Here is a 13,115-nt window from a genome sequence, read left to right as displayed (position 1 = left end):
AATTACCACGTTGGGGCACCTCCGCGCCCTGGCGGCGCCTCCTAACTCCCGGAACCCGGGAAAATTTGTGAACTAATCAGAAAACGTGGTAGGCGGGACATCGAGGGAGCCTGCCAGCACCCCGCCCAATGGAACGGAGGAGGGCATAGGAGCTGGCCAATCAGGAACGGTACGGGGGAGGGGCGGGCTTGCTGGCGCGAAGTTCGGACCGGGGAATTCCGAAGGCGGGGTCGGAGGTGCCCGCGCGCGTAGGCCGCTCCCCTCCTGGCCCGGCTTCCTCGCTGTCAAACAGCAAGCGGGAGCGCCAGCCCAGGCCGGAGCCCGAGGGGTCCCGGAACGCTGCACAGGCTGGCACTGCCTGGAGAGGAGACCGCTTCGAGACTGCACCGCGCGGTAGATCCGACACTGGGCTGGGGCGGGGAGGCAAAAGGCTGGGTTTGCCTTGCATGATCTCGGGGAGCTCTTTCCTTTGTTATTATCCCACCCGAAAAAGCCGGGAAGCAGGGATTTAGATCCACTTTGCGAGAACTTAGGGACCCGTTTTCACTGCCTTTTGGGAGGGGGTGACAGAGGAGTCACTTTCCACTGGGGTTCAAGCTAACTAGTTATGTGCGAGGGGTTGGCCAGAAGAGAGAGGCGCGGGCGAGCAGGAGGGCTGGCTACTCTATTTGGATAAGCAGGTCTGACAGGAAGAAGCTTCTTTTCCCCAAATTATATCGAGGTGACAAATTAGTATTGCACAGAAGTAGGACGTCCCCATACACACCTACAGTTCCCAGTTCCCCAGAAGCTGCCGAATGTATGTTACCTTGCACAGATTGAAGGCTTTCCGAATATTTTGCAGACTGAGGATCGATTCGTCTAAGGTGCCGTAGGACGTGTTCGTTTTTTGCACTGCACCGGGACCTTCCCAGAAATTTTCAGTTCAAAGCTGCTTGACAGCCAGTTTTGCATCACGTGCCTAGGGTCCTTGGACTGAATTTGCACTGCTCAGGGAGTGTGCTCAAAGTTGAAATTGCACAAAGCATAGCTGAAGTTTGCGTCAGACGGAAAGTGAACTTGGGCCACCGTGCATGGCCCAGGAGTGGGGAAGGTGATGGATTTCTGAAGTGGAAGAGGTGGGGCCGAGGGGCGCCGCCCATGCTGCCCTGCTTTCAGCTGCTGCGCATCGGAGGCGGCAGGGGCGGTGATCTCTACACCTTCCATCCCCCAAGCGGCGCGGGATGCACCTATCGCTTGGGCCACAGGGCTGACCTGTGTGATGTGGCCCTGAGGCCCCAACAGGAGCCCGGTCTGATCTCTGGAGTCCACGCGGAGCTGCACGCCGAGCGCCAGGGTGATGACTGGAGGGTCAGCCTGGAGGACTGCAGCAGCCAAGGTGAGCAGTGAGCCGTTCTGAGCTGGGAGGATTAAGGGGCTGCCTGCTTCCCAAGCTCCCTATCAGGCTGGAGGGATGGTTGTAGTCCAGACCTCTTGTCTTCCCACCCAAAGTGTGCAATGTCAGAAGCTCTCTGCCCGGCTGACTCAGTGGCCCGTTTAGCTCATACAGGGGCTGGGAGGTAGAGCCAGAGCCTGGGACAGCAGGGAAATATCACAGTGAGGATATTCTGGGGCCAAGCTAAGACCTGACTCAGTTTCCAGATTTGCTGAGGTACCTTATTCCTGTCTTAAGGCAGTTAGGATGCTGAATTGTTTTAATGATATGGGCATGTGTCTTACTCCCTGACTCGGAGGTGGTCACAGCCAACCTCAAAAGACCTGGGCTCACACCTGAGTTCTGCCACTGGCCCCAGGTGAAAACTCAGGCCTGTCACTTCATTTCTCGGAGTCTTAGTTTCCTCTTAGGTAAAGTGGAAGCTTTGTAAGGTCTGTTTGGGGAGTGTTGTGGGGATTAGATAACTATAGTAGCCAATATTCATTTAGTGCTTACTATTGAACCAGGATCTGTTTTAAATGCATTGAATGTAGACGAGCATTAATATCACCCCCGTTTTATAGACAAGGAAAATGAGGCAAAGAGGTTAACTTCTCCAGGGTCATGAAGCGGGCAAGTGGTGGAGTCAGGATTCGAACCCAGTCTGAGCTGTGCTGAATTGGAGCTGGGAGTGAGCATGTCAGAACTGGACTTCAGTGGAGTGAGGGAAGGAGTCTGTTCCCTCCTTGTCCTGTGGGAGGGCATAAGAAATACACTTGTTCCCAGCTCAGAAAGAGCTTAGTATCTGATGTCACCTGCTGAGGGACTTAGAATGTGAGAATTTGATGACAGGTGCCATGTTCTTCCTCACGCTCCCCAGAAAATGAGACAGGACCAGATTTCTCTACTCCTGACTCTGGTCATGTTTTTGTCATTCTCTGTATCTGTCTGGTGCCCGTCATCAACAGGGACTTTGGTCAATAATGTCCGACTCCCAAGGGGTCACAGGCTGCAGTTGAGTGATGGTGACCTTCTGACCTTTGGCCCTGAAGGGCCCCCAGGAACCACCCCCTCGGAGTTCTACTTCATGTTTCAGCAAGTCCATGTCAAACCTCAAGATTTTGCTGCCATTACCGTCCCACGGTCTAGGGAAGAGGGAACAGGAGCTGGTTTCTGGCCCATGCTGCCCCCACAGGGGGCTCCACAGCGCCCCCTGGGCACCCTGGCCTCAGCCCCGAGAGCCACGCTGATCCTCAACTCCATTGGCAGCCTCAGCAAGCTCCAGCCCCAGCCCTTCACCTTCTCACGGAGTGGGGGTGGGCCACAAAGCCGGCCTGCTCCCATTCCCCCTGGGGCAGTGGAGACCACCCCTTCTGCCCCACCCCCAAGAAATCGGAGGAAATCGGCTCACCGAGTGTTGGCAGAATTGGATGATGAGAGAGAGGCTCCTGAGAGCCCCCCACTAGTCCTTAGAGAGCCCAGGAAAAAACTCCGAGTAGAGAAAACCCCACTGACACCTAGTGGGTAAGTGGACAGATCATTGTCTCAATGTTTCACTGCCTTTTGATTCCTTTTTAGAGCCTCAGGTTGGGAGGTGGCCCTTTGCTTGGGGTGGGGGGTAGGAGGTGGACAGAGACCAGATGTTGGAATGGCAAGACCTGGTTTAGCTCCTAACCAGGTTCACCATTAGTCTAGTGAGTCTATGTAGGTTCAGGTATCATCCAGGATAAAGTACTAAGCTTCTACAGGTTTCCAGTGACCCTGGTTTTTCTCACTTTCTTTAGAAATCGTCGTGGGCGTCCTCCGAAGCACCCAGTGAGCACCATGACTGCCCCTGCCATTGGGGGCGGGGAGCCCTGTGCAGCCCCTTGTTGCTTCCTGCCCCAAGAAGAGACAGTGGCCTGGGTTCAGTGTGATAGTTGTGATGTCTGGTTCCACGTGGCCTGTGTTGGCTGCAGTATACAGGCTGCCAGGGAGGCTGACTTCCGGTGCCCAGGGTGTCATGCGTACGTCCAGACCTAAGGCCCACCACCAAGGGGCCAGATAGCTGGCACCTCCAGGCCACGGGTGGACACAAGGGAATACCAGTGGGTTCTAAGAACTGCCTTCTCTTGCCTCCCCAGGAGGGAATGCCCACAGGGCTGGGGTCCATTGCTATGGATTCAAGGTCTAGAACAGGCCCTCATGGCCAAGGTGACAGATGAGATGGTTTCCTGCCAAAGATAACACTGCCTTCAGGAAGTTGCCAGTGAGCTGAAAATTCCCAGTTACAAGTCGTAGGTCCTTGCTGCCATCGATACTAGAATGTCTGTGATCAGAGCACTGGCCAATTGCAGAGACCATGCCTGGGAAGATGTAAGCCCCAGACCCCAACAAGTGAGTTCTCAACATTCTTGGATGGCATCACCTGAGGCATTCCGGGGGAAACCTAGAGCACTGCCCCCAAACTTCCTTATATTGTGGGGGAGTCCTATTGCTGACCCTGTTTGTAGCCTGGCTTTTCAGAAGTTTGCTTTCATTTCCAAATAAAGAGTAGCTTCATTCACGGCCATTTATTCTTTTTGTGGGTCTCATAACTTTGCTTTCCATTTCTTGGGAGAATGGCCTTGGGAAGGTTTGGAGAACATGAGTTCTTAGGCGACTGGGAGATGAGCAGAAAAGGCAGAGAAATACAAACCTGTTCACTGAAAAGATGCACGTATGTGGGATGAGCTGGAGGTGGGAGATGGGGAAAAAAGGAATCCAGGTAATAAGTTTTCTCGTTTAAAGGAAAACAGACCCAATGCCATTAAAATAGGGAGTTGGGGTTTGGTCAGTTTCATGTAGATGGCAGAATTTTTACAAGCTTCACTTGTACAGACATACCTCAGAGACATTGCATGTTCAGACCACTGCACTAAATGAGCCATAATCTTTACTGGTGGAGGGCCTTGCCTTCGATTTGTAGAATATGCAACATCTGTGAAGCGCAACAAAACAAGGGTACTAGTGCTGCCAGGGAAGAGGAGCTGGTAAACCTGCTAGAGCAGACGCTGGCCTGGTCCCGTGTGCATCGACCTAACCCATGCACGGTACACTGGTTTCCTTCTGTGACCTTTACACCAAGCCAAGGTACCATCAAAGCAGTGTTTCTGTTCTTTCTAGAAAAGGCCAGATCTTGGTAGTCTTACAACCTGCCTGTCTACTCTCTCTCCTCCTACCTACTTACCAACCCAAGTGTTTCCACATCGAGGAAACAGCTCCAGAGCCAGGACTAAAGTGTGGGGCCTGCTGAGTCATTCGTGGGCAGGGTAGGCAGAAACCTTAAAGGGAAACCAAATGGACCCTAGTGTTAAGATAGCACAAGGTGGCTTTTCTGGCTGGGGTGATTGGACATGCAGAAGAAATAGAATCTAAAGACTCGATTTCTTAGCATGACAACCCCAAGGACTTCCAGTGTACAGTGGGGAAAGCAGAGCCAGCTCCTAGTAGGGAATGGCTACATAATAACATCTGTGGGCTGAAATAAGGGTACAAATTCCCTGGGACCCATGTCATGAGCGCCTAAGAACTAGCTCGTGCCTATAAGGACCTCTACAAATAAACCTGTTCCAGTCCCACTCTCATTCTGACACTGTGTGACTGAGCAGGTATGGCACTTTGGCTTCAGGGTCGTTTGGGTCTGAGAGTTGTTAATATCTACTGGGTATCCCCATGACCTTCTTCAGTAAGGCAAAGATAAAAGTGTCCACCTACTGTGTCCCAGGCTTCTTTATTTAAAATCAAAGTGATGAGTGATGTGGGGATTAAAATCAAGAGCATCATTGAACTTCATCTTCCCTCCAACCAGTTGCCCCAAACTCCCTGCCCCCACACCCTCTGTGTTCCCAATTCCTTAGTGAACAAAGAACTTAACCCCAAAGCCCTGGTACAATCCTCAGGGTTCTCTCCCTGGCTCTCCCCTTTCTGACAAAGGGCAGGCACCTCAGTTTGAATGCATGGGAGAGCCCAGAGTGGCCACAGACACAGAGGGAAAGGCTTCACCCTCAGGGAAAGGGACTGAGGAGTACAGCGTAGTGAAGTGAGGGCCCACATAGCCTGGGGTACCAAAATGGGGCCCTGGTGCCAGAGGAAAGGATACTGGTCCCCCTGAGAAAGGAGGCCCAGAAGCCTCAAAATCCTCTCGTTGAGAATAGTCACTGCTTGATCGTTTGCCCTTCTGGCGACGGTTGCAGAACCACACTCGGACCACCTAGGAGTAGAGGACACAAGGGAGAGTGACACTCACTCATAAACTCCAGGAGGTGTGCCTGGTTTCATGAGGTCATTTGGCTCCAAAGCAACAGATCCAGACTGGCTGGAGGGCAAGAGCCAGAGCTAGGGCAGCGGGCAGGGCCTGGGGAGGAGGACCAGGAGCACACAGAGGGCACTCACATCCTTCTCAAGCCCGAGCTGCTGGGCGATGTGGCTGATCTGCTGCAGGGTGGGCTTCGGGCACTGCAGGAACATGCTCTCCAGGTTGCCCCTCACTCGGTTCTCGATGCTTGTCCGCTTTCTCTTTCGGGCCTGCACCAGTGTCTCTGCTTTGCATATCTGGGCAGGTGTGTGGGGGGGAGACAGGGGAGGAGATGGGAAGCAAGCAATAGCACCATGACATCAGGGACTCGAGCACATTGCTAAGGGGCATCACCAGAGCCAGATGGTATGAAAAAGGATCCTGCAAGGGTGGGTTTAGACCAGTGGCTCTGGACCTTGTTCCAGCAGCACTGAGGAATCATCTATCCTCCATCCACTGAGGACTACGGCCCCTAAGGGAGTTGCCAGCCGGGGATGGGAGCACCGACAGCAGGCTGAGCCATGGAAGGTCCCTATGCGCCCACCCAACCTCACCTCCTGCAGATTCTCGTTGTTGTCAGCTTCCTCCACCCACTTCTGCAGCAGGGGCCGCAGCTTACACATGTTCTTCAAGCTGAGCTGCAGAGCCTCGAAGCGGCAGATGGTTGTCTGGCTGAACACCTTCCCTGGGGAGGTAGGTTGAAAGAGAAGCAATATGTGGCAGCAGGCAGGGACCCAAGACCCAAGATTCACCACTCCTTCCTGCCCTCACAAAGTCCTACCCAGGATCCCACTTCTTCCCAGAGGGAAACTCTGGGCCCAAGTATCTTCGTCCCTCCCTCTCTACCCTTTTCATGGGTAAGAGCAGAGCATGCCCTGGAAACACCTTCCCCTCACGCCCTTGGTAGGGAGGAAAGGCCAAGTTCAGGAATGTTCCTTCCAAGGGGAGATGTGGTCCCTGGATTCTGTGGGTCAGAGCATGCTGCGGGGGACCCACCAAAGAGAACCCCCAGGGTGAGCCCCACGTCGGCCTGGGTGTACCCCAGGGTGATCCTCTTCTGCTTCAGGAGCTTGGCAAACTGCTCGAGGTCTTTCTGCAGAGCTTTCATGTCCTGGGACAGCATTTAAAAGGCAGAGGACACGTAAGAACACAAATACAAACACCAACTATCGACCTTCTCCCCACCTGGGCCCAAGGGGCGGTCTGCAGGAGTGTCTGCATCCAGCCCACCCACCTAACATCTAGAAACAACCTATCTACAAACGTCACTCACCCCAGAAGCTGCAGAGCACCATGTGTGACAGAAAGACCGGCCCTGGCCTCAATGAGAACACCTTTCAGGTTATGAAGGGAGCTCCTGCCTATTGGCTTATTAACACCAAACCTTTTTGACTGGAGTATTAGCCCTACAGAAATAAAGACCACTGTGTCTCTCTGCTTCTCATTTCAATATATTTCCCCAACTTTCTTCCAGGGTCCCACAGACTAAGACACTGCACGCATATCAGAGAAACACTACAAAAAGTTACAGGTGTCATAAGAGGTATGAGTAAAGTGCTTTGTATATAGTTGGTGCTCAGTTTTTTAAAACTTCTGATTATCCCCTATTTTTATATATTTTTTGCAATTTAGAACAAGCATCCTCGATTAATTCAACAGATTTATGGTACACCTTCTATAAGCCAGCAGCTACACAACGTAGACAAAAAGCCCTAGCCTCATGGAGCTTCCATTCCAATGTGGAGAGACAAATAATTATTATCCAGTATGTGAGTTTGTTAGAAGTACCGTGAGAAAGGTAAAACAGGGTAGAGGATTCTAGAGTACAGCAGAGTAGGACATTATGGGGAAGGTGACAATTTTAAATATGATGAAGAGGTGAAGTTTGAGCAAAGAGAATGAGCCAAGGGAAAAGGCCCGGAGGCAAGCAGCCCTGGCAGCAGCAGGGCATGGGTGAGTAGGCTGACGCAAGGACGGGGGAGGGGCAAGCAGGGCAGAGTAGGTGCTGCAGTGACATGATCAGAACTCTCACATTTCAAAATGTGCACTGCAGTTGACACGGTGACAACAGACTGAGGAGGAAGTGAGGGTATAAATCAGGGAGGCAACTACAGGTATCCAGGCATAGGTGGCGGTGGCCGAGACCAGGGTGGTAGTTAAGTACTGACTGAGGGTATATTACAGAGGTAAAGATGGCGGGGTGTCCAAAGGCGTGGCTATAGGATGAGAGGGAATGCAAATGCCTGAATAGCTGGATGATGGGTGGATGAGGGGGGGCCACTCAGGGAGCCATCCCAGCAGGGGACAGAAAGGGAGACCCTCAAGTCTACACGGTGCTTGACCCCTGAGGGTGGATGAGCAGAAGGAAAGATAGAGCAGAGTTTGAGGGACTGAGCCCGGGGGCCCTTCAGTAAAGGCCAGTGGCCAAGGGGACCAAAGAGTAGCTAGGTTTTGTGTGGTCCTGGAAGCCTTAGAGAAGGATTTCAAGGGTGCTCAATTCCATCAAACTCAAATAGGCTAGCTTCCATTCCCAGTTTCTGCTCTGCCAATGTTTCAAGCCCATAAACGTCCTCAGCTGTCCCCATCACGGCTTTTCCAAATCCTGTTTTGGGGATTTGAAATAAGGTAAACCCCAGTTCAAATCCTAGCTTTATCATTTAGCAGTTAAGACCCGTGAAATGGGCTAATAATACCTCCCGAGGAGGTTTTGTGATGATTAATGAGATAATGATGTAGGAACGGAGCACACAGCCAGGCACTTAGGAAGTGGACCACAATTGGCAGCCATTATTATTCAAGACTCAGCAGCTGCCTCCTGCAAAGAGTCTGCTGCGACTGGGTCGGCTGAAACCAACCACTCACACCTCCTTCTGTGAGGCCTGAAGGCTTAGTACTTGATCTCTAATTGCTTACACTTGTCTCTTCAGCAGCCTGGAAGATACATCCTTAATAGTCCCCAGCAGGGCTGGATGCGGACGTCGTCAATCCCTCAGCAAAGCCTACATTTGGGGAATAGCCTGGAGATCAATTCCACTTTTTCCCCTTGTTCACAACTTACGGAATAAGGGCTGACCTTGGTACTTGCAGCTCTCTACAAGAGGGTGCCAAGGGATGCAATTTGCTTACGGGTGACTCAGGCCAAAGGCAGAGGTCGAGGGGAGGCAAGCCCTAATCTTGACGGGAGGCAAACCCACTCCACACATCCACACACAGCCCAGACAGGAGCTTCTATCAGCAACCAGTCACACCCTCGAATTTCAGAAACAATAACCCCGGGATAAGCACGGTTTTTACCCTGAGGCCACACTTAAGGTCAAGATCTTGGGTCTGATAAGGATCAAATAATCAAGAAGGATTCAGGGTAGGAGAAGGGGCTCAAACCCAATCTGGGTCTGGTGCTGGACTGGTAATAATTTGAGCGACTGGACCACCGTCAGGCCTAGGAAGTGGAAGGCTACTGGCCAAGGGCCGCCCGGGGGGAGGAAGCAAGGCCAGCCTGGGCCAGCTTCCGACCCCCCTGAGGCCAGCCCTGCCCTCCCTTGAGGAGCTCCCGGAATTCTGGCCTCCAGTTCCCATCTCGCCCTTGCTCTCAGGAGGCTTCAGTGGCCCCAACACCACTCTGAGCCTGGAGCGCAGCCCCTGCCCACTCCGCTCTGGGGTTCCAGGCCGAGGCAGCTGCAGGCCACCACTTCCCCCTCCCTGGCCACTCCCCGGCCCCACTGCACCTCACTCGCCTCCTCCTCAGGGTTTTGCTTGAGTTTCTCCTTGTCCAGCTTCACCGCCCCAGGCGGAGCAGCGCAGGGTTCAGGGGAGGCCCCTTCGGAGCTGCTCTCCACTCCGGCTCCCGCCTCGCCCTCGGGCTGAGGGGTCTCCAGGCCGCCTTGGGGCACCAGCCCCACTCCAACCTGAGGTCCACAGTAGGCCATCCCCCCGCAGAACTCGTACGGCGGAGGGCACGAGGGAATCCCCCACACCTCTGCGCCGGGGCCAAGGCCCGGCCCAATTCCTGAGCCGCCGGGAGGGCCCTGGAAGCTCAACCAGGTTCGAGGGTCAACCCAGCCGGGCTCCGGCCCTCCTGGCCCATCGCCTCCACCACCCGGTGGGGGCGAGAAGGCAAAGTCGGAAGCCAGGTGTCCCGCCATGGGGAAGGACGGCGCCCCAAGCCGGGGGCCTGGTAAAAGGAGGGCTCTCCTAGGCACTGCTCAACACCTTTCTCCCTCCCCAATCCCACCCACTAGCCTTGACCTCTGGCCCCGCCCCCTGGATGGAGGGGAGGAGTGGGTGGTGGGGGTGGGAGAAACTGAGGCGAAGGGTGTTTGCCTGCTGGTGTCGGTGGTGTCTGTGGAAGACGAATGCCAGGGAGTCCCAACTAGGTGCCTCTCCAGGCCCCAGCCCACAAGGGCCTTGGTACAGACCTCCATACGGACCTTCTCTTCCAACTCCCAGCCTGGCTACCCGGCCCTGCCTGGGCTCTGCACACCTCAGAGCTGTCTGGGAGCTCTCCACACCTCCTCCAGGTTCTTCAGGAGCCGGGTGCTTGACCCCTCACCAAAGACCCTGGCACCATCTCCTCTCTGGGGCCCTCTCAGCTCCTGTGCAGAGTGCCATATCCCTCAATTCCTCATCAGCCGCTCCTGCAGTCCCCCTCCCCCACCCCTAATCCAGGAACTCAGGCATTCATCCAGATTACTGGCCAGATTCCGTTACCCCAACGCTTCAGATGCCTGGTGCCTGTCTGCCCAACCTGATAAATTCTACCCCATCTGAAAGTAGACTGCCAGACAAGGCCTCCCTCCAGAGCCCCCTCACCTACCGGACCCGGGTACTGACCCCCACTTCCCCTTCTAGGGGCCAGGCTCTGGACTTACTGGGCCCAAGTTCCCAAACTTTTGTCCAGACAGACGGATCAGACACCCCCTCACGGGGCTTCCACTGTGGTACCCATGTGTCAGATTCCTTCCCCCCTCTTCAGGGACCCATATATCTAGTACCTAGTTGGCTGTTCTCCCTCCCCCACTGCCTCATCCCAAACCTTCAGCCCTAGGCCCTGGGTGGGGAAAGCCAAGGAGGGAGGAGAGAGGAAAAAATCTCTGACTTCAGGTTCAAAGAGGTTTGGGAGGGACTGGGGGAAGGGGACAGGACAATGGCCTTGGCTGGACAATCCAGGTCCCCAGAGGGGGCAGCTCTAACCTTAAACAAGTGCTCAACCCTTAAATGGGCCTGGATGGCTCCCCTGGGGACAGCTTCCTGACCCCCAACCCCCCAGCCCCAATCCCCTCACACAGAATCCCCCTCAGAGTGGCTAAAGGAGCTCCAGGAACCCACCCCAAATCCCTCAAAGACTGAGCCTCAGACAGGGCCTCCTGCTGGGACCTAGGTATCCTGCCTTCCTTCCTCTGAGGACTTGGGCGTCCAGCCCACCCCCCAGGCCACAGGCCCTGGGACGTGCTTTGTTTAGGGGGGCTGGCGGAAAGATGCAGAGCAGGTAGAGAGCGATTTGGGGAGGAGGTGCTGGCAGCCTGCCCTAAGCTCTTCCTCAGCATTTATTTTTCTGGGCCTGTCCTGAGTGTCCTGACAGTTCACGCTGCTGGACTAGTGCTTGATTATGTTTGCAAGAGAATAGCCCTCGGAATGCGTGTCTGTGAGGGAGGGGTGGCATTGGTCTATCTGCTCCCCAAACTTGCCCTAAACGGAGACCCCAGGGAGAATTAGCGGGGAGCTCCCTACAGCTTCAAAGGCCCAAATCCTGAGCCTGGGACACTGACCTCTGCCGGCTTCAGGCATCTCTTCATCTCAGCTCTGTCTGGGGTTGTTGGCTCGGACCTGCCTTCTGAGGGCTTGGGTGTCCCAATGGAGGCACTTCTGTGTTGGCCAGCTGTCTACACTGGTGGTATCTGTGAGGCTTTCGAGCCTGTTTTTTTTCCTGAGTCTGTATCACACAACTTCTGTTGCTGTGCCCATCTGTATGTATTTTTTGGATAACTAACTATATTCATACATTTCAGTACTTCCCGAAGGTCTGCTGGAAGAGCTACAGGGAAGTGGGGCTAGAGCTGCATTCACCTCTAAGCCACTAACTGCTCAAAAGGCAGGTAGATTAAGGGACCTGGTGGGGGTGGAGAAACTGCTTTGAAATCGAAGCGGCCCCTCCCCAGCCATTTCCCCTACCCCCAAGAAAGAGCCATCACAGCATCTTTGTCATGCATTTATCTGCTGTCTGCCGTGAAGACGGCCTCCCTGAGGAGGGGGAGAGGTGGGCTGAGAACTTGGCGGAAATTCTCCACACCCAGGCTCTGAGGCTCTGAGGCTGACCGCCCTCTAGGCTCCCAGAAAGTCCTCTCCCCAGGCCAGGCCAGAGAGGTCCTGCTGCCCCTGTCTTCCCAGCGGCTCCTCAAACACCTTCCCCAGTTTTTCCACTCACCACCACCCTCTTGTTTTTCAGATTACAATCTGTAGTTGCTCTAGATGGTGTTTCTGGCCTGGGCAAGAGGCCCATTCCAGAGAGAGAGCCAGAGGAGGGGAGGGTCCCAGGTCCAGGGCTGGCTTGGCAGGACATCTGAGGCAGGTCAGCCCTGTGCTTGCCTGGAGTCTGACCCAAAACTTTAGAGGTAGTTAAGTTTGGAGTCCTAGCCGGCCCTCCAGGAATGCTGTGGGCTGACTGGGGCTGAGATGTGCTCCCCTCCCACTCCCCACCCTCCTGTTAAGCCTGCAGGGTAGGGGGCTTCACTTCTGCCTGGAGCGTTCTCTGCCCAATGTTGCTGGCTTGGAGGAGACTGGAAGGGGGGTTGAGTCAGTCATCAGACCTGGCTCTCCTCGACTCTCCTGGTCTTAGAGTCACTAAAAACCTCAGATCCCCAAATCCAACCTAGGACGGGGCTCACAAACCTCTCCACACACTTGATTGTAGTGCAGTGTCAAGGCCCTTCACAGAGACAAATTCAAGTACATACCTACTTGCAGAGTACCACCTGGAGACTGGGGAGGAGAACAGCTGAGGTCCATTACTCCCCAGGGCGGCTGGCTGCTTGGCTGCCAAAAGGGGTACTGGGGGCCTTGCTGCTGTCAGCCCAGCCATCCCCTCGTTGGGGCACGGAGGTGCTGTTTGGGTGGGAAAACCAGCTGAAAGTGACAGGCTAGTAAGCATGTCCCTAGGTAGACAGGGAGGTCCCTGGTGGAATAAACAAAGACAGCCACACCTTAAAACTCCAGGTTTTGAAATTACTCCTTCACTCCAGGACAAAATGTAATAACGCCTTGAGGTTAAGGCTCAGATGGAAACCAACAGAGACTTGCTCTAGACCAGGGTACCAAACCACTTGTTTTGATTTCTGGGTTGACAGAAAAAAGAAGAAAAGAAAGGTTGACAGAAGAAAGAAAGGTTCAAGC

General features: G+C 54.3%; 2 protein-coding genes across 4 annotated transcripts; one reads left to right on the top strand and one right to left on the bottom strand.

Moving 5' to 3' along the window:
• Positions 1 to 195: 195 nt before the first annotated feature.
• Positions 196 to 3,965, top strand: TCF19 (transcription factor 19). Of its 2 annotated transcripts, none has more exons than XM_019717351.3 (4): positions 196 to 393; positions 845 to 1,378; positions 2,467 to 2,938; positions 3,199 to 3,965. In XM_019717351.3, exons 2-4 carry the CDS (start codon positions 1,141 to 1,143, stop codon positions 3,434 to 3,436), a joined length of 948 nt encoding a protein of 315 aa, XP_019572910.2. In that variant the 5' UTR covers positions 196 to 393; positions 845 to 1,140; the 3' UTR covers positions 3,437 to 3,965. The 2 variants fall into 2 exon arrangements, with proteins under 2 accessions (XP_019572910.2, XP_019572909.2); XM_019717350.3 differs by having other exon boundaries at positions 199 to 393; positions 2,383 to 2,938.
• Positions 3,966 to 5,330: 1,365 nt separating this feature from the next.
• Positions 5,331 to 9,871, bottom strand: POU5F1 (POU class 5 homeobox 1). Of its 2 annotated transcripts, none has more exons than XM_019717356.3 (5): positions 9,455 to 9,871; positions 6,726 to 6,840; positions 6,284 to 6,414; positions 5,828 to 5,986; positions 5,331 to 5,645 (listed from the first exon to the last, which is right to left on the bottom strand). In XM_019717356.3, exons 1-5 carry the CDS (start codon positions 9,869 to 9,871, stop codon positions 5,379 to 5,381), a joined length of 1,089 nt encoding a protein of 362 aa, XP_019572915.3. In that variant the 3' UTR covers positions 5,331 to 5,378. The 2 variants fall into 2 exon arrangements, with proteins under 2 accessions (XP_019572915.3, XP_074188748.2); XM_074332647.2 differs by having other exon boundaries at positions 9,464 to 9,871.
• Positions 9,872 to 13,115: the final 3,244 nt, after the last annotated feature.

The sequence above is a fragment of the Rhinolophus sinicus genome, chromosome 2, assembly GCF_057876585.1.
Source record: "Rhinolophus sinicus isolate RSI-liver-muscle chromosome 2, RSI-T2T, whole genome shotgun sequence".
In the NCBI taxonomy this organism is placed as follows: domain Eukaryota; kingdom Metazoa; phylum Chordata; class Mammalia; order Chiroptera; family Rhinolophidae; genus Rhinolophus; species Rhinolophus sinicus.
The sequence above is the reverse complement of the archived record's forward strand: the minus strand, read 5'-3'. Positions and strand labels throughout refer to the sequence as shown.